At 43.2% G+C, this 25,284-nt stretch overlaps 1 protein-coding gene across 2 annotated transcripts in view; it reads right to left on the bottom strand.

Moving 5' to 3' along the window:
* Positions 1 to 25,284, bottom strand: part of EGFR (epidermal growth factor receptor) — a 167,641-nt gene that overhangs the window by 13,517 nt on the left and 128,840 nt on the right. For both annotated transcript variants that reach the window (XM_030007997.2, XM_030007996.2), the window contains exons 12-22: positions 24,436 to 24,635; positions 23,264 to 23,396; positions 21,728 to 21,827; positions 19,672 to 19,829; positions 14,092 to 14,127; positions 12,670 to 12,811; positions 10,848 to 10,970; positions 9,514 to 9,612; positions 4,566 to 4,751; positions 1,057 to 1,212; positions 123 to 198 (exon numbers count right to left, since the gene is read on the bottom strand). In XM_030007997.2, the coding sequence (XP_029863857.1) occupies positions 123 to 198; positions 1,057 to 1,212; positions 4,566 to 4,751; positions 9,514 to 9,612; positions 10,848 to 10,970; positions 12,670 to 12,811; positions 14,092 to 14,127; positions 19,672 to 19,829; positions 21,728 to 21,827; positions 23,264 to 23,396; positions 24,436 to 24,635 (1,409 nt within the window). The remainder of the gene's footprint in view (positions 1 to 122; positions 199 to 1,056; positions 1,213 to 4,565; positions 4,752 to 9,513; positions 9,613 to 10,847; positions 10,971 to 12,669; positions 12,812 to 14,091; positions 14,128 to 19,671; positions 19,830 to 21,727; positions 21,828 to 23,263; positions 23,397 to 24,435; positions 24,636 to 25,284) is intronic.

Raw genomic sequence — 25,284 nt, 5'->3', positions numbered from 1 at the left:
CATTGTTTGTTTAATCTCTTGGTCTTCTCATAATAGGAAGAAGAAAGCTCTGTGTAGAGTCACCAGCCAATCCTGCAATTTTCCAACCCATTTGCAATAATTACAACTAGGTTTAGACTCACCATAACTCCAGACGTCACTTTGATGAGTGTAAATCCGGTGTAAAATTGACTCCAAGGCCATCCATTTAATAGGAACCTAGGAAAATTCACAAATAAACCTTAAGAGGCTGAACCAAAATTTATCAGCGGTATTTACCACCAGGTGGTGTTTAAACCAGTAGTTTGGTTGTAGAAGGGAAAAAAACAACCAAGAAACACCACAACTATCAGAGTGGTAGAGCAGGCAACTTTTGAGTCCCTTATTATTATCTTCATTTATTATGTTGAACCTGGGAACTTGTGAAATATTAGGCATATTAGAAATATCTCTTACAAATTAGTTTTACAATATTTTTAACAGTCAAATTACTATTTTTTTAACCTTCTCCTATCATAACAGGACACAAATCCAATCTCAGGCTATATGACAAAAACTGGTCTGCGCTCATATGGTTTCCATTTATGGTCTCCGCAATATTTGCAAGCAGCTTCATTTTAATTTCTCAGCAGGACACATTCCCTCCATCAGCACGTAGTACAACACAAAGGCGTGTTGAACCAAGTCTGACAGGTCTTTCTTCTGCTATAAATATACAGCATTGCCTTTTTCTTCATAAATGGCACAGTGTTATTGGTGTTGGCTACACTGATGAATTCAGCCATGCTTTTTTTTTTTTAATGTTTTTTTAATAATGTTGCTTTTTCCCAGACATTCTGGGTGGGAATTTCAAAAGCATTCGCTGCTCTGCTACCTCCGCTCCCACTGCAGTCCCACTGGCCTGATGCTGCTTTGGCTGATTTCAGAGGACTCCCACAGGCTTCAAAGGCAGCACGCTGAGATGGCAGCTGAGCGCTTTGAAAACCCCACTCTCTTTTTTTGCCCTGTGTTTAAAGCTTGTGCACAAGCACAAACACCGACAAATGTGCAGCGGTTCATTTTGCTGATGCGCTTTACCTTGCCTCCCTCAGCGTGATACTCCTTCTCATCAGCGCCGAGCAGCTTTGCCAGCCCAAAGTCCGTGATTTTCACGTGTTGAGGAGTCTTAACAAGGACGTTCCTGGCAGCAAGGTCACGGTGCACCAGGCGACGTTCCTCCAAGTAGTTCATTCCCTGCAATATGACAGACCATGGGTAGGCATCACACACTCTGAGCTTGGATGCGCAAACGAGTTACCAAATGTCAGCCACTCTGTGGTAACTGTATGCACACCACCATAAACATGTGGCAACCTATCGCCCCTTCAGAAAAAGGTCTGCTGTTTCAATTTACATGATGGTTATTGCAGGGTGAGGGTGTGTGCTTGCACAGTTACAAGCAGAAGTAACTATTACCCTCCAGGAAACTTATTGTGGGTCCATGTGCCAGCGGAGCCATGGAGAAAAAAGGGACAGTAGCAGGTATAGCAGGGGAGGCAGTTCCTTTAGGATTTAGTTCAAGAAATATAAAATTGGGATAGGACTTGAAAATAAGGGGGTAAACCCTTCTTTCAGCTGCATTTGTGCAACCCCAGTGACTTCAGGAGAGCACAGTGCAGAATTTAACTATCACCTTCCACGCACACACAGGCCAACCCTACAGAGAGTATGTAGACACTAATGGCCTGGGAGAAGCGTCCAAGCAAAAATAAATTAATCGTTCAAAGTTGTCAATTCTGCATCTTGTTACAATGTACTCTGCCTTCTCCCTGCTAACAATGAGGCATCCCACCACAAAGGTGAGAAAAGGAAATAAAATAAAAAAATTCATTTTATGGCTGAGGTCAGAGTTGCATCTATTTTCAAGTCCTCTTTGAAAAGGCAAGTTCTTCCAGTTTCACTGCCTCCCATGATTAGACTGGGTTTGCCATAGCATATGTGCTTTTTTGGTACAACTGCGTCTCGTGAGGCAAATGAAGAGGAAGAATACTACTAATTGTGCCAGTTTGACTTTTAAGGTATGAATCTAACAGCTGCATTTCTGACCACAGAGATTATTCCCCTTTCCCTCAACTCCAATCTCTTGGTGTATGGAATCAAAAAGTTCATGATTTTTAAGTTTCCTGCAAGATCCTTTCTAAAAACCACAATTATTCCCAGTCGATAGGCTTCTGCTGGCAGCAGCTTACACGCTTATATTTTTATGAAGAGAGAATTAATAAAAAAGTACTTCTAACCTACAAAGTTAACACCAAAATGATCATGCTGATGTGATGACAGAGCACTGGAGGGAATAATTCCCTTCCAGCCTCCACTCCCTTCCTAAGCCCACTGCTAACCTGGACCACCATCGAATCCTCCACCCAAGTCCCTCAGCAGAACTTCACCCATGCGCTGCTAATGTTGCCAAAACAAACCACCCAAACAAACTGGCGCAATGCCACTATGAGCGTGCATTTAATTGCACAAATACATCTTTAGTGAGCAGAGCTCTTGAAACAAAAAATCTTGAGCTGCTGACAGAAAGCAGACTATCTTAAAAAAAAAAATCACATAATCTAGCCCCAACAGGACAAAAAATCTCCAGCTAAATGTGTCTTGCTGCAGAGACTTATTAAGACACAAAGCTGCTGAAAGGCAGAATATCAGTTTCACACTAAGCTGTTTAAGATGCTGATGGCTAAAAGACTTGTGCACATGCATGACCATATACCGAAGACACTGAACTGCTCATCTAGAAAGCTCAGCAGATCTGTAATTGTGTACAGGCCTGGGATTTAAGATATTTTTCATCATTAAGTGTGAGACCAATGTGTTCAAAGAGTTACTTCATAGTGTTTCTGCATGTGGAGAGTCTATGCTCTGTCATAACATCTTGTCTGAAAGACAGGACTCCATACCTCAGAGAAAGATAATGTTTATAGATGCAAAGAAAACTTTAATTCAAAGCTGTGAAAACAGAAACAAAAATAAGCTTCCTAGGGAACGTGCCTCCTGCTGGTTAGTTACCAGACATAAATATATTTGTTTCAACTTTTTTCCCCCTCCAAAAGTACATTTTTAAAGAGTCAGAGAATGTCCAAAAATCTGGCATGACTTTATCAGAGTAGTAACACCAGACACATTGGTGGGAAAAAGCCGTATGCGTGATTTATGAGGACTTTGAGGAGAACTTCAGTGTGGAGCAGCACAAAGAAGTACGTTGAAGGTCAGGCATCGCTGGAGAGGGTAGAGGTTGCTATGGGCAAGTGTTGAACCAACACCAAAAAAATCAAATAGAAGCTAACAATTGTGAATGGCAACCTTTCGGGCAAGTGATGCCCCAAGGATCAATTTTGCCACCTTAAAAATTAACAAGGAGGGGGAGGAGGAGGAGGAGGGAAATGTGGCCTCCAGCTTGTCCTCCAAAAGGACTGAAACCAGGACAGAGCAGGAACTGATTTTAAACAAGAGAGCAAAAGAGTCAGAGAAAGGCAGTTCACATCCTGGGTGGACACATAAATTAAAATTCACTTGCTGTGGAGAGCCCTGTAAAAAAGTACACACACTGAGATGAAAAATGTGCTCTGTATGCTTTTGGTGTATACATTTCTGAGGTCCTCAGCATGTTTCCTGAAAGCAAACCACGGCCGGGCGAGCCTGGGATGTACACAAGGTCTCAAGGGACTGATAAGGCTATAAGTGTGTGGTTAGCTTGCAGACCGGCATTCCCGAAATAAGCAGCATTAAAGCAGCTGAGCTTTGTGGATACTGCCATCTCATACAACAAATCTCCAACAAACTGCAGCTATTTTTTTTGCTGGTTTTGCTCCATTCTTTCACACTTGCAAATGGCTAACCACCTTCCAAACACAGCATATTGCTGCTAAAGGCTAGAGGCTGTACTTCAGCTTACTTTGCTGCTCTTCTCTTTGGCAAACAGTTCCAGGTGTGGTAACGAGTCTTTTATTTGGCACTATGGCCATTGCAATTAGATTACAGGCACCAACTCAGTGCATATAAATTACAGAACAGCCCTGAGGTGCCTGAATGTCTTTCAGTCACAGCGAGCCTGAGCTAGAATGGAGCTGGTATTTATTAATCAGCAGTTTCAATCCCCAGGCCTCGGAGATTTCAGCCTGAAATTCTCTGAGGCACATGAGAAGGTGTATTCAACATCACTGTTTGCCCCGTGGCACAGCCCAAAGATGGAAGCAGCACTTTGGTATGAGAATTGCCAAATTCTATTCCCTTCCCTGCCACAGCTTCATTGCATCACATTATCATTTCATTACTGGGTGTTTGGTTTGGACATAAATGTCTTGGTGATAATATTATGCTGTCTAGGAGCATTTTGAAGAATAGTTAAGGTTTGCTCAGCACCTTGAAAATGGTAAATTGTTTAAGACAAAGTAACCACTTACTGTCACATACAAGGTATCTAGGAACCATGTGGTGAATAGAAAGATTTACAGAGACAGGTAAGTAAATAAATACATTACACACTGTCATATCTCCATGTTAGAGTCTGAGTTTTAGCTGATCTGGAGGTGTGCTGGTCCGCTCACCTTTGCAATCTGCACACACCAGTTGAGAAGGTACTGGGAGCCGATGTTGTCCTTGTGCTCTCGGATGTAATCAAGGAGGCAGCCGTAAGGCATCAGCTGTGTGATGAGCTGGACAGTAGAAGTGAGGCAGATTCCCAACAAGCGGCACACATGAGGATTGTCAACACTAGCCATCACATAAGCTTCCTGGGAAGAAAGGAAAAAAAGCAATGCGAAACACTCCCTTTGGCATGACACAAATATTTGGAGGCAGTTTAAAATAAGTTGGTCATTCGACAGGTTGCTAAAATACTATATGCAAACTCTGTGCCTCATATTACATACAAAATACTTGTATTTCCCACTCTATGGACCAAATTTCTTCCACTCAGCGGGAGCTCCAGGTTTTGAACACTGAAGCATCACTGAGATGCCGCAGCAGAGCCAGTCTCCCACTACTGGTACACCAAGGAAACACTGGACACAAAATCCTGGGGACAAAACTTACAGACCTAGGAGGAATTAATAAATTGAACATCAGCTGGAATCTGATGGGATTTCATCATTTTGAGCACCTAGTTGCAAGGGCAACACATCTTGTGAACACGTGTCATATGGCTTTTTTTCCTCCACAGATCTTTTCACAAAACTGACTGGATATTAGTATTTTTGAGACTTCCGCCCTTCTGTCAAAGGATCTTACTAACCCAGAAAGTCAAAAGTTGTCATCTAGGATGTGACTGACAGTTTGACGTTTTTAAAAGAGACCATGTTCTTCTTGACCATGTTGTTCTTCAGTCCATGTCAAACCAAACAGGTTAATAATTGGTTCAGCTCTTTAGAAGCTTGAATACGTGTCTTACTTTAAGCAACACTGGGGAAAATATCGTCCCTAATTGGAAAAACTGTTTTAGACCCATATAGCAATGTAAATGATACCAGGAAGTTGATTATAATGTGGGAGCCCAAGCATAATAAACCCTTTGGTCAACTGGAATTTTGTGTTTGAGTTTCATAAATACGTGAAAAACTCTTCTTTCAAGCCTGGGTTCACCCTATGTAGCTTTAGGTACCTAGCAAAGGTACCCAAGGTACCTCCTCTTCCTTTGCTCTTCTGTAGGAAGGGAGGGGCCCCTTCAAAGGCTGGTGCAGTACACTCCAGACACACTGAATAAATCCTTTAACATGGCCACGGGGTAAAAACCCCTGACTTCATCGGTTTTGTGTGCAAAAACTACTTATGGATTGAAAATTGAGATCTATATTTATATTGACATCCACTGTCAAGTGCCAGCTCAAAGAATGGATTCCAACTGGGGAAAAAAAGTAGAGCTGAAGTCGTTTGGTTTTTTTTAAGTAACTTTGTGTCTGATTTACAGCGTATTACTTTTAGACATTTTTAAAGCCATTTGATTGAAAACCAACACAACGGGAAATAAATGGGAATTTTTCCATGCAGTGAGCTTTTAGGTCAGCATCTTAACTCAGCATCTGGAGTGACACCAACTAATCATCCCTTGGCAATTCAGCATTAGGCTAGCAGCCCCCCAAAGTCTAAAATCATAGTGAAGACACTACTGTGGCAAGGAAAGGAGCAAATCTGCACTTTCTAAGAGCTTAAGAAAAGAAATACCATAGCACTTTACTCATCATCTAACAAGTTCTCCACAGATGTCACATAGCTGTGTAGCTGGTAAGAACTATTATTAAACAAAGTTATTAAAGCAATGACGTTCAAGAAATAAGCAACCCCATTTCTTAAGCAATACTTTCTGGCCTTGGTATTGTTTGCTGTACCAGCCTAAGCAAAACATGATGTAATGCATCTTCTTCTGAGGTGCTAATTCTGCATTTGGTATCCTTGTTTTGGAACCCCTGGGATGAAAGTGGCCTCCAGGCAGCCAGGTTAAAGAAGATCTCCAGCAGAATTGGGTAAGTGCTCCTCAACCTACTGCAGCATGTGAGCAGATCATTGAAAAACAACCCTCTGTCATGGATAGCACTGATTCTGTGGGCTACCTTGAGGAAAGACAAAGCAAGAACACAATCTGCTATTCAATTACATAGATATTTGTGGTAGCATTTTTTAGAGAATCTTGCAAATCCGTTATACGATGCTCAGATGTAAACAGCCCAAAACACGCTCATCTCCCTAGGTTTCCAAACTGAGCCGTCGTACTGATGAAGGGTGCCTGTTCCTTGCCTTGCTTCCTGTTGGGATTCAGATCCATATTGTATTCATTTCAGCGGCGGGGGAGGGGGTGTGGAATCTGCAGAGTCGGAGCTGTTCTCACTGCCCATCTGCTGCGCAGCCCGCGCAGGGCTGACCTGGGGGCTGAGAACTGGGATGCTGAGAGGGCGGGGTGGGCGTACAGGCCACACAGCTTTCGGAGAGTGTCCAAGCGTCGACACCGCCTATTACATTCGATACTGCAAACTAAAATAGGCCACTGCCTCCTCGCAGGGAGCAGAAGGGAGCTATTGTGCGGTCGTGGGTCCCTCTAAGTAGCCCAAGACATTAAAGTGGGCCTTTGTTTCAACTGTTTATCTTGGAAATCTCTGCGGTACGCTCTGACCTGCTCCAAGTATGCTTGGTATTCAACAACAATCTTCTGAATTAGCCCTACCCTAATAAAGCTAGCTAAAGCTCGCCTGGATTATATGAGCTAAAGCTGCTGTGCTTGTTCTATACCTAGCGTGTTTCTGTAAGACAAATCATCTTTAATTGGACATTATTACCTCCGAGGTTTCAGTGACCTTGAAAAGTTGGTTGTGTAGCAAAAATCTGTTTTGAGAGGAGCTTTCTGAGTCATTCCTCTGACTTCTTTCACTGGTTTTGCATTTTTAAAAATTGTCTTCTGAAATATAGAATGAATTCCACCAACCAAATCATCTAAAAAATGAACAGGACTGAAAAAAGCAAGAGCTTTTGTTAAGCATCCTAATTCAACGGAAAAGATAACTTGGGGATATGTTACAGAAACTTCTTTGAAAAGAGCTAGTACTTTGATATCACCAAAGAGCGCGCAGTCCCTGCATCTACTGCCCTGTCGTGTGACTATCTTGATCTGCTGAAGGCAGGATGCAGTACTGTAGGCTTATTCATTAACCCCTCCTTCAGTATACAGGAATTTAATGCAGTTAAGTCCAAAGCATCCTTTGTGAAGACTGTGTTATGCTTCTTATCATTGTGAAGAGGGAAATGAGGGGCAGAGCTCAGGGCGGGCAGTTGAGCAGCATCTTTGCCAGCTCCTCAATCCAGGAACGCCAGCGAAGGGAGGGACCGCAGCCTGCCCGCAGGCAGGCGAGGGGCAGGGACCAGGGCCACGGGGGTCAGGGACCTGGGAAATGGCTGAGACTGGCCTGGAGTCTAACTAAACTAAAATCAGGATGCTTCGTGTACAGATTCTGAGATGGACCACCTATTCTTTTGCATTGCTGCAATACACGTATCAAACCATATGGTATGTAACACATGCTCTGTTGAAGTAATGTATTGGAATAACACTGTTTATTCGGGGTGATTGGAAAAATCCAGTGTGCTTTATTATCATCAGTATCACAGGTAGGTTTGTTCACAGCCATTCATCCTGACACTTCTCATGGTAAGACTTGGCCTTTTGTTAAGAACTTCGCCAGCTTGAACCGTTTGAGATGAGCCTTCCTACCTGAGGTGTCATTTGCTGTCCAAAGCTGGATTTTTATTTGTTTTTAAATAAATTTCCTGCTAAAGTGGTTCAGTTCTTACCAAAATAAAAAAAAAAAAAAAAATCACATTTTTTCCCCATGGCTGAAGGACCATCACTTCCACACAAACAGGCTGTCCCAAGCTGTGGACCTGCACTTCACAGGTCCATTTGGGACATACCAGGGATGTGTGCCCTCTCCCTGCAAAGAAGCACTCGATAGATGAGGCCCTGCCAAATCCAGGCTTCCAACCTACGCTTTCTAGAGGCACACTCATGCAGGTATAGCAAGGAGAAGCTTAAAGACTTCATCTGTACCAAATACACTGTGTTGCCCGGAGAGTCCCTGGGCTGAGCAGTCCTCCAGAGTGACCCCGCAGGCTCCAGCTCAGGGCTCGAAGGGCTGAACAGAGGACGGGGACACCCCCCCCCCCCCGCTGCGTTTCTTGTCACTGAGGACTGAACCACAGCACAGGAAAGCTGAACTGAACGTATACTGAACATCCGAGTGCTCCTGTCCGCACTCAGCATTTTCCTTTCCTCGTATATAAATAAATATCTTTGGTGCTTTATGTTGGATGGCTTCAGATCTAGCAACAGAGTTCAGATTTTTAGCTACCTTAAATTCAGGGAACTTTGTATTTAGGGCTCTGGCTCACCTGTTGTAAACTCACACATTTATAAACTCCTGAAACAGCATCCCATAGCCTTTTTCCCCATTTTCTGAAGTGATGAGCTATATCCAAGCAAAAAAATAAAATTCCCATGCCTCTTTCAGGAAGCAAGATAATTTCTTGCTGTTCATGACAGAGAAATCAGACAGCTGGGATATTTTTTTCATTTGGATTTATAGTTAATTTAATGCTATGTAACCAAGCAACTAGCTTACGACAATCTGCAATGTCAGGATTCAAAAATCATTAGATATGTTGTTACTGGTTTTAGTTCTACTGCCGTAATGGCAATGAATGCCACAGTTTAAGGCCTGAAACATCAGAACAGAGAAAACAGAATTAGCTGTACATGTACGGTCCTGACCTCTCCTTAGGTGCTACCCCACGAGTAAAACATCAGTATCTGGACTGTGAGCAAGGGGTTCATAGGAGACACAAAAGCACTTCACAGACTGGGCTGCAAAGTGCAGTACTTCTAGACGGAGAATGCAGTTTGGGGTGCAAAGTATTTCTTCCCACCCAAAATCCTTTAGTCCAAATTCCTTTAGTTGTTACAGAGGAAAACCCACAGATCACTGACAACTTGACAAAACAAACATAAAAACTTACATCGAGTATTTCCTTGTTGGCTTTTGGTGATGTAGCCTCTCTCAACTCTTTAATAGCAACAGGAATTTTAACCTTCTCCCCTTCTGGGATCCAAAGTCCCTACCAAAAAGAATTACAAAGAGTTACTCAGTCTCACATCTACGGGTTAATTCTCCCAATTACTTATACATTTTACATCTTCTGAGTAGACTTAAATATTCTGAGCAAAGGGAAGACATGGCAGACAACAAGAATGTGCAAAAAACATGTCTTGTGGGCGTTAACAAAATCCTGTTAGTGGAGTGAGTGGTATTTCTCTTTCAGTCACCTCTACTGTATTTTTTTGAAAAACCATGTTGATTACCTTCCCTCTATAAATAGCCCGAGAGATGCATAAACAGCAACTTTTGCAGATGGAACTCTAATTAATTAGCGCATCACAGCAACTGCATGTGCAGAACCTTGCCACTTCAATTTATAAATCATGGGATGACAAGAATTGGCATTTTCTTACGAAAACAAGATGGCATCTATACTGTGCAAATAATCCAGTCCTAACCATATGCAGTGGCAGGTAGGTTTATGTCTGACTGGTTCAGTGCTCTACATCTATAGTCAGGAGGCTATTTAGGTGGCAGATGAACAGCATGGCACTGTGAGGACACTCTGCTGACACACCCAGCAAGGTAGGTGCACATTTTCAGAGGTCAATGGGATTTGTGCCCCCGAAGTTCCTAGCCATAGCTGGAAGCCTGCTTCAGAATAGAGAGCTTTATAAAGAGATATATGAATCTACAGTTTATATTTCAGTACTACTGGCAAAGCCTGAAACACATATCCTGAATAAAAGGAGGAGCACAGAAAAGTGGAACTTGGTGAAAAGGAACAAACACCAAGAGAAAAAATACCTTGTGGACCTACACAGCTGAAGGTATGTAGACATTTTCACACATCTGAGTCAGTTCTAATGAAAAAGTGATTGACAATTCTAAAAAGAAGACCCCAGACCACACAGAAAAATGGCTTAGCACTGAGCTGACCAAGTGCATTTCTTTTTTTCCTAATATTCACAACAGGGTGTATTTGGCTGTGGTAGTTTTTAAGTTGAGATCTTTGTCCTCCAGGTTCAGCAGTATGGCTTTGGCAACATCTTATGTAAAACTTCCCACGTTACCCGATTCATAACTCAACTAATGATGACTGAGTCACCTCTCTACCATTCAATATATACATGCTATAAAATCTAGTTTAAAAAAAAAAATCTAATGATCACAGCTCCCAGTTCATGCTTTGTTTGGGTGGCTTCTGCATGAGGGAGCAAGATGAAAAGGGGAAGAGAAACATGGTGATCTTACCTTATAAACAGTGCCAAAAGCTCCTGAGCCTAAAACTTTGACCTTTTTAAATTCTGTTTCCTTTAAAATTCTCAGATGAGCTTGGTTCGGTGCCTCCCCGCTGGGTGTCAGTGGTTCGACAAGCTGGTGCAGAGAGAAGATGACGTTAGAAGGACATACAGTCTAGGAGGACAGCAAGCAGCATGGTTTGGGGAAGCAAATAAATCCTTCCTTTAAAATAATGAACATTTTATCCCACATGAAGTTTACGGGAGGACAGCTCCACTCTGTCCTGCAGCAATAAATAACTAAAGTTGCTCCAAATTTCAGAGGTAAAATCAATCACAGAGTGGCAACTGCCATTCTGAAGGAGAATGGAGGAATACTACCATTCAAACGAAGGCTTTGACTTCAAAGCCTTAAAACACATGGCATGAAGAACAATGTAATTACCACAGATCCTAAAGAAGATTTTTTTTTTTAACTTGAGAATAAATTATAAAAGTGTTTTAAATAATGGGCAAGAATCACCTGCAACCTTTCAGGTCTGCTCTTGTTTAACTGGATGAAATTCCCAGGGTACCAGTGGCTCCCCCACACCGCAGGGTTTACAAGCAGCAATTGAAACTCTAAGAGTGATTCTTTTCTCAATAAAAAAGGCAATGTTAAATTGACTATTGATGTTTTCAAAATTTGATCTAAGCCTTATTGCAAAAAACAGTAATGCCCTCCAGACAGATATTTAACACTGTTTTGATGCATAAATCAGCTTTTTTGCTTAGTGATTTTTCCTTTTCCTTTCCTTTGAATGAAACTGTATTTAGCTAGATACAATCTGATTTCAGTGGGCTAGCAACCTTTCTGTTGTGATGAAATATCCTCATTTTGAGGAGTCCAGATGAGCCGAGCACAAACTGAACTCTCCTATCTCTACTACTGTAGAATACAGTGGTATGTAAGATATCGTTAGGTAATGCATTAAAAAGCAGGACAGCTTTTTTTTAAGGATTTTAACAGCTGATTCTGCAAAGCCCGAACAGAAGGAAGCTGCAACTGGGCTTTTAGCAGTATGCTAAATACAATTTGCTAATTATTTACTAGGATTGGACTAGAAAGAGAAGGGGGCTAATCATAAAAGAGCAGCTTTAACCCAGGATAATGAATTTTGCTATTTTATATGTGAGGTACCCAGAGGGTGATGCTGTAAAGCACACAAAACCATGCAGAAAACAAAAAGCAGTGTAGAAACCCTGTTCATGCCCAACAGGATGAACCATTCACTTTGATGGTTTTGTGGGGTTTTTGTGCTAAAAACAAACCAAAGACAAGACACAAACACTTCCTCAATTCCTTTCCCTCCTCTCCTTTCTCTCTTATTTTTTCCCTCAGGATCAGACATACGCCTGATCAAGGCGTAGAATTTTCAAAAGCGCCCAAGTTGCCACAGCAGCCTCAAGGCTTGTCTGGAGGGAGAAACGATTCGAGGCTGAGAGTCTACACAGCAAGGTGGTATGGATCAGCAAACACACTGCACCTCACCCTGAAGGCGTAGTTTTTTTCTGAGCACACAATCTCAATGATTTTCATTGGGATTTACACACCTAAATCCCCTAAAGCTTCTGAAAATTATATCCAGAAGGATCAGATTTGAGATTAAGTGAGGAGGTGTTAGGTGCACACCGCCTCTTTTCCGACCAGCGTGGCAGACGCCGTGTCTGCCAACCCAAGGGCTTGTTGAGTTACAAGGCAGGTGCATGGTGCTTTAATTCTCTGGTACGAGGCGGCTGGCACCCATTGCCCCACGTAAAGCAGCCGGTGTTGCAGCCGGGCTGGCGGCGCTCACCTCCCTCTCCTGCAGCAGCCGGCGCAGGGTCCGCTTTCTGACGATGTGGCGTCTGCGCAAGTAAAGGCCGATGCCCAAGCCAACCACCACCAGGCACAGGAGACCTCCGACGACACCAGCTGCGATAGACGGGATTTTGGAGCTGCAAGACAGGAGGGGGTGCAGAAAGAGAAAAAAATGCTTAGGTGTAAGATTTAAAAAAAAAACCATACAGAGGTTGCGTGAAGCCGTAGCTTTTGATCAAACACACACTCTGGACATCCACTTAAGCCTATTTGACATTTCAGATATCTTGGGCATCTGTATTTTTAAGTTCCTCATCCAGTAACCTGCTCAAAGCCTTCACTCTTCTCTCAGACTCGCAATTGGAGCTGATCCTCATGGCTTAAGCGAGAGGATTTCTCCTCCCTCTGACAAACGCACCAAGCACACGAACATCAAATCTGTGATGCCTATATATGCCAGCCATTGGCAGCCTGCGTGTGATCAGATACACACAAAACACATGGAGAGAAGGTGATATCAAGGTGGCATACGCAGTTGTGATTCCAGCAATGAAGCTGACATCTCACCACTACTAGGGAGGCCATGCTGTAAGGGTCACAATGAACTTCAGATCATTGGTCCTCCTCAAGTACAGATGTCTGAGGCCAGGTAACGTGTGAACCATCCACATCGTACATACAGATTGCTGTCTCTTTATTAGAGCCTGGGTCATTTCAAATTTAAGTTGAAAAGAAAAACCTGTTTTCCAAGGTTGTTTTCTGGTCTGTACACAGAGATCCATCACAGCTCTTTCTAAGTTGCCCCAGGGATTACTATTAAATAGAGTCATGTTTTAACACTACTTCTAGGCTGAATTTGTCTTGCCATAGCATGACTGTGGCCAGAAACTAAATCCCTGTCTCTTAGTCAGAGAAGCCTGTTCAGTTGTTGCATGACCTTAAGCAAGTCATGAGGCCAAACAGTGCGACGTAAGATCTGGTGAAGAATGAACGTCCATCTGTGCACAGAGCGGTTGGAGATTTACAGATCACAGGGCTGGAAAAGACGCCCTGGGTCTCTGAGATGAATCCCCTGTAATGCAGGTAACCATATCAATCCTAAACATATCTCTCTCTGCCACTAGCCCATAATTCTTTCTTTTTCCAGGTCCTCCTTTTGTTCTTCAGTAACAGATCCCAGGTCTCACCTTGACAAACAAGCTAAGCAGAACAAGGTTTTGGAGTCTTGTGCCAGTAGGAATATTTTTTAGTTCTTTAAATCATTTTTATAGATTGGAGCCTGCTCTAATCTGTCACTTCCCTGTACAGAGCTGAAGACTTAACTTGAGTCCCAGCCTTGCAGTGTCCAGCATGGAAATGTAAACACGCATGCATTCTTTCCAGCTCTGTCGTGAATTGTAGCAGATGAAATACTCACCCATTTGGACAGCCTTCAAGACCTGGCCCTTTGCACCTGTAAAAACAAATGAACGTTACAAACATATTAGCTCTGGTGTACATACTTCTATAATTCCAACTAAGAAGAGTGCTACTGATTGAAAAGTTGTGTTTCACAGCAGTCCAAGTATTAACATAGGAATTTATAATAGTCATTCACTCTATTAAGTATCAGTCAATGGCCTTGCTCCAAAATCTTTTATCTAGAGGCATAGTTACACTGCATGCTCAGTTTAAAGAATATTTTAAAACAACTTTCTATCATGTGGTAGAATAGGGGGAGGACACAGATACACAAAATTCAAATGGACCTGGATTTCCTGGCTCTGCATGGACATTTGTGTTAGTGCAGAAGCTCAGGGCTGACAGAAGCGGAGGAGGACAGAAGCACCCTCTCCCCTGCACAAGGGCAGAAAGCCACATGGAAACGTGTCACTGCAGACTCTCCTGCATAATCCTTGTTTCCTGATAAGTAAAATATGCCAATTTCCAGACTTTCTATTGCAATGGAAAACTTGGGTAGCAGATATATGCTCCCATCAGAAAACAGGATTTGACAGCACTCCCTTTGGCTATAGTCTGTTGGTATGTGTCCATGATATTTTTCTTTCAGAATCCAAGGTCTTATGTTACTGGTAATGTAAACAGGTACAACACTTATCCAGAGAGAGAGAAACTCTACTAGCAAGTCATTCACCCTCCATTTGAGTTTAAAACGCCCAAAATTCATTTTGGCAGCCCAATGCAAAAAACAACATGGATGGAAACACAGTGACTGCATTCACTTGATGGTCTAACGGGTGTGTGAGGCACCGTGCATTCCCTAAGTGCTGATGGGCTACAAGATGTATACTCTTCATGGGAATTGTGGTCTTTGTGGTGTCTACTGAGGAAGGAGAGCATTACAGAGAGGGTTACATCACCTCTGAAAAACAGAGCACAGCAAGGAGAAAAGTCCAGTTTGTGGTATCCGCTCCCTGCGCTGACTTAAAAGAAAATGGATCATCCCAAAACAACTCCAGAGGAGGTCAAGTAGGGGGTAAGGAGTGAGCCTGTGCCAGGAAAACTGCTCTGAATTCCCTCTCACCGAGAGGAGGAATGAGAAAATTTTCAAAATGGCAGGTGAAGTTGCAGATCTTATCTCATAACTTGATCTAGGACTGGGGGAGGAAGAGGTGAAGCAATCACTCATTTTATTGGGTTTTTGTTTGTTTGTTTGTTTTCATTACTCTGATCTTCCCTCGTGTATTTGCCTTGTTTCTGGGCCAACACAGTGCTCCAAGATCCAGCATCTGGAAGGTCTTGTGAGTTCACTGGGCTCCCATGCAAGAATGTGCATCCTGATGTCCTGGACATGCTGGAAGGGCTGTGCATACTGGTTCCCGGATCCTGGGCGCCCAGCTTTGTTAGCGTTCCCTGTCTGCCTACGGCTTGGTTTGTTTGCTCAGTTGTGTAACTAAGTACAGAGAAGCTGCACGTGCAGAGCAGAACCACCAGCTTGCTTATGGTCACAGGAGACGTATCTTGCTTTGCACCAGGCTTCTCTCCTCAGGTGGTCGACAGAAAACTGATCTAGGACCCAAGACCTCATCCTGTCATGCTCTACCACCCGGAAGTGAATTTCTACATGCTAATGCAACAAAGCATGTGCAGTTTCTCCCAATAAGGATGTGAAATTAAAAGACCTCACTTTATTTCAGAATGTGACTGTGGTGCCTCAGATTATCTCTTCCTAAAAATTTTGGTTTGCCATGCTACTTTATGATGGCGAGTCTTCCATGCACTTCCTAACAGCAAAAAAAAAAAAATTGGCTGAGGGGATAGCATCTACAGTCTGAGGAATGACCGACCAGATATTTTCCTACACCAGAAAGTAGAAGCAGGAGAGTGTAGATTTTCATTTGTCCCCTTCTTTTTTAAAATTATTTCCCACACAAATCCATCCATATAAATTCTGGTGGGATAAAGTAAAAAGGTGTTAGGGAAGAAAATGACAGATCAGCTTGTGCTTTTGAAATCCCACGTGATTTTCTGATTCATTTCACAAGTCAAAGAAGAAACAAAGCCTATGACAAATATCCATCCAGGACTAAATATAACTGTCTTTCTTAATGTGGAATTTTATGATGACACCTAACATAAGTAACCCAGGTTTTATGGAATCTAAACAATCACTTTTTCCATTCCTGAATCGTTTTTCTCCTGCTTACAGAAAGCAAAATGAGAAATGTGACCTTGTGTTATGAACTGCCTCAAGATCTTATGGATATATCAGCTGGAATCTAGCAGCAGTTGTAGTCTCTGAAATATTTCTCTACTTATTGGAAAATTGGTGCTGTGTACAGTCCCTGAAAACTATTGCATCCTGAACTCAGATTTCATCTGTCTATGTAAATATTACTCATCCCAGTGCAGACACAGCTATTTATTTCCCAAATCCATCAAGATTTTAACAACTTTCTCCTCGACCCATACTTCCTAATTTGATATAATACAGACAGGTTGCTATGATTTATGGCCCTTCAGAGGGGACTCACACTATAACAGCCTAAGCTACTTCACAGTCATAAAAGAAATGGAAAACCATTGGGTTTTTTGAAGCCTTACAAAAACTTCCCTCTGCCCTTTCCTTCTCATTAACCTTCAGAGTGCGACAAAGGTATCACATTTGCGCTGTGCTGCTGCAACCTTCCCTCTCGGACCCCTGGTTGCTTTCTCACCCCCCCACCAAAAATCCCCTGGCATTTAACATGAAGACTGGCCAGACACGTAGTGTTGGTAGCGATGGCGGAGGCAGGACGCATCATCCAGTGCTATTAACTACAGTAGTGGCTTCTCTCCTCCTTGCTCTTCCGCTCCAGGGGCTGTGGCTGAATTTAATTCCTGTATTCTGGGAAAGTGGCAAGGGAAAACCAAATCCTTAAAAGCCTAGCAGATTAATTAAGCTGGTGTGTCATTAGTTGCTGGAGGTATAAATGGGGTAATTCCAGGGCTTTTGGGAAGTTACTCTTTTTATCGGAGCATATTTTCTCAGCTGTACTAGAGGCAGAGCAACAGGAAGCAGCTCGCGTTCAAAATCCCCAAGAGATTACAGGAGAAATGGGAGAGAAGGGGTCTTTTGGGCTGAGCAGAAGAAAGCTTTCTCCATTCTGTTTTCTAATGAAGGCTGAAAAACCAACTCAGTAAAGAAAATGAGACTAGATAGGATTCTTCACAGCAATACAAAAGAAGCGCTGCACTACCAGTAAGCACACCTGAAGTAAAAAAACAAAGTTTGTGACAAAGCTCAGCCGGGAAGAGAAGTCCCCTTTACTCGCAGCTTCTTCAAATAAGGAAAACAGAGCCAGATCCTGGAAACCCTTACTTGCATGACTACTGAAGTCAGCGCACTTAATCATGCTGATAAGATTTTGTGGGCTCTAGCTGTGAAATTGGACAGGGACAGAAATGAAGTTGTTGTTTCTTGTCATGCAGAAATTGCTGAGACTGTGGTTTCTAAAGATGCAAAAACTTTGTGAGACAGATGTTTTCCACCCACTGCTGAACAGATCCCATTCCCGCAGCACAACAAGGGAAAGGCATGAAGAGAAGTAAGTGGCATTACTGATTGATTGCCTTCATGGGGACAATGCTACGCCAGACTGTGTGTTCCCAGATTACTTCTCTGACACTGGCTCCCTACCCATCAATGCCGTTGGCCTCAAATGACCCATCTGTAAAGCAAAAATACTAACAGTACCTTCTTCTAGCTCTGTTGAGCCCTTCAGGGATACAGCCTATTTCTTCTGCCACATTTGGGCAGCAACTCGAACAGGGCCATTGAGCATGTCACAATATTAACTGTGGCAAACTTAGCCCAGTTCTTTCACGTAAGAGATGAAATTGAACTTTTTATATTCTGCCTTAATAACACAGGGCCAAATACACTAAGCTGTATGTTGGATACCCCTAATTTTAAAAAAACGCCTCCTTACCCTACCCCCACCACCTGCCAGACTCCTGTGGTACACCCATCCACTGCTAAAGCCAGGCAGGAACTGACTTTTCTGATGAAGTCTGCTCTGGGAACTTGCTTGTGCACAAAGAACCACTGCGCGGCTCATCGTTACATCCACGTCTGGCAGATTGTTCTCCACGTTTGCAATCATTTGGGTCTAGAGTTTGATCTCACTAATGAGGCCACACAGTGGAAAGCCTTGTTCAGATGTGGTTTACCCATTACACTGCTCCAGTCATCAGCTGCATTTCCATGTGGCCAGTTAGAAGAAGGATATTGGATCACCATGGCCAGTTTGTATCAATAGGGACTACTGAGGTCATTAATAAAGAGCAAAGTTATTAAGATCCCTTTTCAACTGAGATCATTTGTTCTCAGGCATGTGATGGGAAGCCCCGGTAACCCTTGCCTGCAACTGGAACAAAACACCGGGGACATTGCCGTAAATCATGGCAAACCCACATGGCTGTTACAGCTACCATCTGAAAACCAGAGCACTGAATTCACTACGAGCACTAGGAAGGGCCGTTACTTGCTGGTTTAACCCTTCATCTCCTTTTCTCCATGAAGGTGGGGGCCTGTGCACTCTGCTCTTTAGTGACCTGACAGCTGAGTTAGCTAATATACAATGGGATGATGGGTGGTCTGAATATGTTATAACTTCTGTCTTGCAACATGTATTACAGGCATATTACAGAGGATTTTGGATCAGACAGACCTGCAGGGTACAGGGCAGGGGCCTGTGAAGGAATAGACAGCAAACGTGGGCTGTTTTTTTTGCTCTGAAAGCGTCACAGTCCAACAACCAAGTCTGAAACCCTAAAACCTTCTACTGTGCATCCCGTGTCCTTTGCAGGTAGGAAACCAAGAGAGGAGACAGTTGTTACTTATTGTCATGTAGGTTAAATACAGCTCGATTAACAGCTCATGACAGGTGGCAGTTTAAGCGTGGCCCCAGATGAGGACAAAAATGGTTCATACAGATTGGGTTTACTGTGATGCCCATTAATAAAGCCACACTCAGGAGGCCAGCAAGGCTTTAAACTCAGACCAAGTGCTAGCATATGGAAAGAAGATAAAAAGAAAATACTGTGGTGTCCCACTGGGATTTCCCTCCTAAAAAATGAAAGGTGCAGAGAAAAAATGGGCCCTGGGAGCCCTGCATCCACCAGATGTCACTGATGTTCCTCCCAAAACCAGAGGACCCAGCACCAAGCCAGGTGAGAAAAAAAAAAGGGCATCACTGGTGGGTGAGTTCTGTAAAATTCCAGGAAGTTTCCTATTTAAATCAACAAACAAACCTGTTTCAACCCCCCTAAAACATTTCCCTTTTTTTTTTTTCCCCCTTCTGTGTAAAGAAGAAGTGCCACTGAACTTTTCCTATTTACAAAGTCTGCCGCTCTCTGCTTACATTACCTGTGTACTCCTGACCTCTCTCGCTCTCTGCTATTTCTTCTTCTCAGTGGTTTGAAATGGGACCGTCAGGAAGAGAAAGAGCTCGAGACAAGCTGTTCCCTTATTTCTTTCCCCCGCTGTCTCCATTCAGCCCAAGATTTTACTCACCCCCGAGTACAGTTTGGATGGCAGAGCTGGCAAACAGCATTCCCGTCGGCATATTTCCAGACGAGGGTGTCATTCTCACCCAGAACCCCTGCCGGGCAGGACTTCACACAGTGGGGGCCGTCTATAAAATGGGCACACTTCATGCAATTGTCAGGGCCCTACAAAGAGAAACAGCTTGTTTATAATGCCCTTCCATCAGCCTATTCAGGAGGAAATTCAGAAAGTAAATCTAAATGCCTTCCACTGCTGGAAGCTGCCATCATCATTTGGTTTTATTACCTTGCTACCTGATATTCTTGCAAGTATTTGCTCTTGTAGGATGGACCATACAAAAGGTAGTACCTGATGTCTAAAGCTAATATTTTCTTGAGTTTCAGTGTTGCTGCTTTTTTCCCCCTGCCTTCTGCCTGGTTGGAAAGCTTGCATTTTTCATTTAAAATGGGGAATAATTTAATGACACCTTGATAAGGGGTAAGCTGAAAAGCAGAGGGCCCAGCTGCTGCCTGGTGCAATCTACCATCACACAATTTAAGACGATGGACCTGGACCTGCTGACACCTCCCTGAAGTACTGGCCTCAAATCATTATTTTCCTGGTTTCTCAGCGTGGGTTCTTTCCTCTGTTAGGGAGAAGTAGGGGATAATGCAGGCAACTCAAGGTGTCCATATGGGGTTTTTTTACTTTGAAAAGCACTTAGTTTGTGTTTAAAGGCATTGCCTTTGGCCATTTTTGGCAGAACTGTTTTTATTCAGACTATAACAACACCAGGAATGCCCTAAATATTTTCAAGCAGGGGAACCAGCGATTCTGGGTCAAATTCTACTATGAAGAAAAAACAGACCAGATCCATAGTGCCAGTTTCAGTGGGACTACAGTAAGACATGCTATAGGAAGATTATTTTAATTACTGTAATGTCTAAGGGCCACTATAATAGAGTGATTACTGGATGCTGGGCAAATATGGAACAAGGGGGTGGTCACCCCCGAAGGAGCTTACAATGTTAATAACATCCCTGAGGCCATGGTGGTCTAAGCTAGAAGGGAGGATGGAAATGCTTCACATTACTGAGCAGTGACTCTTCAGACTGATGATGGGCAGGGGTCGAACCCTCAGTGGCTGCAAGGGATGGTAAGAGGTGTTTAAAGAGTTGGGTTAAGTACCACAGAGGAGGATCTGTGACGGAAGCAGGAGATTTGATTTAAATTACCAAAAAACAACGAGAATTAGAGTTTTACAATTAAGATATGAGTTCGATCTGATTAAAAGGAAAACATTTTGTACCATAGCCAAACTGGACATTTCATAACACAAAAGAGTATTCTCAAAATTAAAGAAGAACAAAATTCAGGAAGACTCTGGATGACTAGCAAGACTACACTGTATTGACTTTTGTAGAAGGAGTTTTTGTATGGTTTTGGAATAGTTAAACAAGTTTGAAAATCCAATTGTTTTGTTTTGATTGCCTTTCTTTGAACGTAATTTACACATGCAATTACTTTAACATAGGTCTTGACTGTAACCTCGTTTGAGGAGGGAACACGGTTTTAAGTAAAAACTGCTTCCTGCATATTTTTTGGTAAACATCTGGTTTTGATCACAAATTTATCATGGCTTTTCAAAAAGGTAAAAAGCTACTGTTTTAATCCCCTATTTTAAACATTTTTTTCCCCTCTGAATAAGGAAATTTAATTTGTTCACGCCAACTGGGCAGTTCAGTAGCTACATGTTCCTGAAATATTTGCCAAATTACCTTATCATCACATACATAAGTAAGCCTTTTTTTTTTCCCCTGTAAAAAGACACAAAAAAGAAAGGCCCTACAACGCCTGTGACTGTGGATTACATGTATGATGGGTGACACAAAAGAAAAATAACACCCTGAGGTTCCCTCTCCTGTTTCTGCTCCCCTGCCCCAAGATCTTGACTTCTAAGCCCCCCCCATCTCCACTCCATCTCGGAGAAGGGTAAATGAGACCTCAAGATTATCTCAACACAGGAAATACGTATTAATACATGGTCTGAGGCACAGGTTTGCTAAGCTGAATCTGCTCTTACAGGTCCAGTGCAGGTTGCATTGTACGCAGTAGAGTTTTGCACCAGGCACTCAGGATGGCAGGGAAGGCACTTGGAGTCCCTTTCAAACTCTCTTGGCTCCCTGGAAAACAAGAAAAAAAAGAGAAATAATTAAACCCCAGCCTGATTAGCGAGTGATAAATTGTGGTCGTCTCTCCTTTTTCTGACTTTTCCAGTTTAAATAGACTGGGATGATGGTACTGAGACAGGAGGAGGTACGGGGGACCCTCCTGGCTACACCAGTAGCACTTGCTCATTGCAACCAGGGGGAGGTAAGAGTAAGGGAAATTTGGTTGACGGTGAAACACATGGCACTCCAGATTGCACACTACAAATTAGTTTACCTTCCCTTTTAAGCTAACGACACAGAATATTTGCAACGATTTCCAAAGGCTTTTAAATGGTAGTGATGCAGAGAGATCAGCAAAAACAGTTCAAGTGATTCCAAGGCTCCAAATAATAATTAGGAAAGTTAAACAGCAATGCACTGATAATTAAATTCATGCCCTCCCTACAACACACAATGAATCATTAAAATATGAAGGTTGGGAACAGATGGTTTCAATAGCAATAAAGCTGTTCCACTTCAAGTAATGGTGTTATTAATTAAACTAAATCTACCCATCATCTGATACAAAAAATGCCCAGATCTGCCCTTCAGGTCATAATAGCTGCTGGAGGGAATTCACTTACAAAAAAGACAGCTGCTGAACTGCAAGTTGCTAGAGAAATATAAACATCAGGGACATCAGCACCTTGTCAAGTACTTGCTTAATACTCATGATTTTTTGAAGTCAAACTTTGAAAGATTTATTAAAAAATCCTGTAATTCTCGGTGCTAGACGTGCCTTTCCTGCCTACACCACCTGTTGAATTGACTGAAAAACCCAGCTGCAGTCCTGACGCACAGGCAGCGATATATTTTCTTCGGCCTGAGTGAGGCTCAAGCAGTAATTTTGCTTGAAATTGCTGCTCCCAGTGCTTTTTGGATGAAAGTTCATTCTCCCTTGACTGCAACTTTGCAAACTGCAAGGACAAGCCGCTCATTTGAGCAAATGTAAGAGTCCCTTTGCAGTAAGGAAGCCTACTGAGCAGTAAAGCCCTGGCTCCAGGGGTGACTGAGCTCCCGGGGACTGCAAATGGCTCCGGCTCTCACCCAATGTGCTTGACATGACAGGCATAGCTTGGATTTCCACCGGGGCTTTAAGCTCCTTTATTTCTTATGGGAAGGAAGTGTAAGGCTTAGCCTCCTTAGGCCTCCAGAGAGTCTCCTCCTGGGCTTAAGGGGATGTTTTCTCGGCAGTCACCGTGGCAGGAGCAAACTCCTATGCAATGCTGAACAGGGAAGGAGAGGTACCTTAGCTAGGTACCATGCTCACATACATTTCTGCAAAGCCAGTGAAATCCCATGCAACCAGAGACCCTATTTTTTTTGCTTTCTTTCTAGCTACAACACATTTTAAAAACCAAAATCCCCAAATCATTGCCAAAACCTCAAGCACCCCTCAGACACCTTACCCTTGCAGGATGTTGCACTGCTTCACGCACTCCTTCTGGCGATCAAAAAACCTGCAGGAGAAGCAGTGGAAGGGTCCTGGGCCCCAGCAACCCACGTCTGAGCACAGGGGGTCACAAACGTGCCTGGCAGCAGCTGGGAGAGAGAGACAAGAAAAGCCATGAACATCAAGGCAGGACAGAGGGCAAACACAGCACTGCCAGTGACTCCATTCTGACCAGCCAGTTTCTCCAACCTGTTCCAAAGCAGATGTGAATGGTCCTGGCAGTGTGGAAGAGGAATAATCATGCTTCTCTTAATTCCCAAAGCCTGAAACTAAGAGTGACTTCTGGCCTTTTGAAATAAGAACGAGCTCCTGTGTGACAGCTTAACAGCCGTAAAATAAAGCTAAACCAGTACCAGGCTAAGAGGGTTGGGGTTTTTCAGCCTGGAGAGGAAAAGGCTCTGGGGAGCCTTACTGCAGCCTTTTAATACTTAAAGAGGGCTTATAATGACTTTTTACCAAGGCCTGTAGCAACAGGACTAGGGACAACTCTTTTAAACTGAAAGAGGGTAGATTTAGATAGGATATAATGAAGAAATAGTTACGATAGGTGGTGAGGCACTAGAACAGGTTGCCCAGAGAAGTTGTGGATGCCCCATCCCTGGAAGTGTTCAAGGCCAGGTTGGATGGGGCTTTGAGCAACCTGGTCTAGTGGAAGGTGTCCTGGCCCACGGCAGGGGGCTTGGACTAGATGATCTTTGAAGGTCCCTTCCAACCCAAACCATTCTGTGATTCTACAATCAAATTCTAAAATACAACAAATTAATATTCTGCAAAGAAAAATAATTAGATTTTGGCCCAGGGACCACTGCAGTCAACAGCAGCATGGTTGAACAACAGCTTCAACCTCGTCAAAAGTCCAATGTTTGTGGTTAGCTTCAGTGTCCTTCAACCTAGGTGGCTTCACTATGCCCTTAGTAGTGAAGCAGCTCCTTCCCATAAGCTGGACACCATGAAATCCATACCCTTGGTGGGAAAAAAAAATCCCACTTTTGCCTCACCACCTTCATTAAAGCAGTATCACTGATGAATTTTGCAGCCAAGGGAACAGAGAGAAAAAAGCCTTGTTCAAATTACTCTTGTATTTCAGCATGAGCTTCTGCGGGGATCAAGAAGGCAGCGCTGACTTACCACACTCATTTTTATTTCTGTTCTGTATAATCTTTGTTTTCTGGCTCTGAGTTGCAAACAGGCTGCGCCAGTCCATGGTGTCAGCATAGCAGAGGTTCTTGTTCTTCATAATGGCAACATCTCCATCGCTTATTTCCTTGAGGGAGCGCAGCCCTAAGGACTGTATTTTCAAGTTAACAACGGCAAGAGAATACTGGCCACTAACATGGAGATGGACAAAAAGAAAACACACGGAAGAAAGATAATTAGTAAGCAGGGTTTTACTCAGCACGTTTTTCTTTTGATTTTCAAATGTGTATTGCTGTGCACTGAATTTTGTTCAAGCAAGATGCTGCTCAGCCCTCTAAAGTTAATGGCTGGTACATGACATACCTATTGTAAATCAACTGCAATACTCATATCTGGTTTTGCATGGGCTTTTTAAGCTAAAACTGGCAGGACATGTGCGCTCTGTCAAGTAAATGATGTGCAACAATGGTCGTAAGTAGAGCAGCTATTATTTTGTGCTGGTCCACCAAGCCATCCTTCTTCTCAGGGTAAGCCCAGGAGGGCGCTGGATGCACTGCCGGTGCCCACACCGCCTGGCAGCCACGGTCTCCATCCCCGACTGCCCAGCTACCTCAAATCCCAAAGTGCTTCTGATCACATCAGAACTTGCCCCAGACTGCTCTTGCAAAGAGAGCTCTCTGTCCTGCTTGCGCTTCCAGGCTGGTGGGCAGGCTCAGGGCAGCCCTCCACACGCAGCACAGAGCTGAGGGTCTCATCGACCCAGGGCACATTATCTGCTGCTACAAAGATGCTGCTCTACTCCTCGCAGGGTTTTTCCTGTTTTGCATCAGTTTAGGGACA

The sequence above is a fragment of the Aquila chrysaetos genome, chromosome 3 (genome assembly GCF_900496995.4).
Source record: "Aquila chrysaetos chrysaetos chromosome 3, bAquChr1.4, whole genome shotgun sequence".
Classification (NCBI taxonomy): domain Eukaryota; kingdom Metazoa; phylum Chordata; class Aves; order Accipitriformes; family Accipitridae; genus Aquila; species Aquila chrysaetos.
The sequence above is the reverse complement of the archived record's forward strand: the minus strand, read 5'-3'. Positions and strand labels throughout refer to the sequence as shown.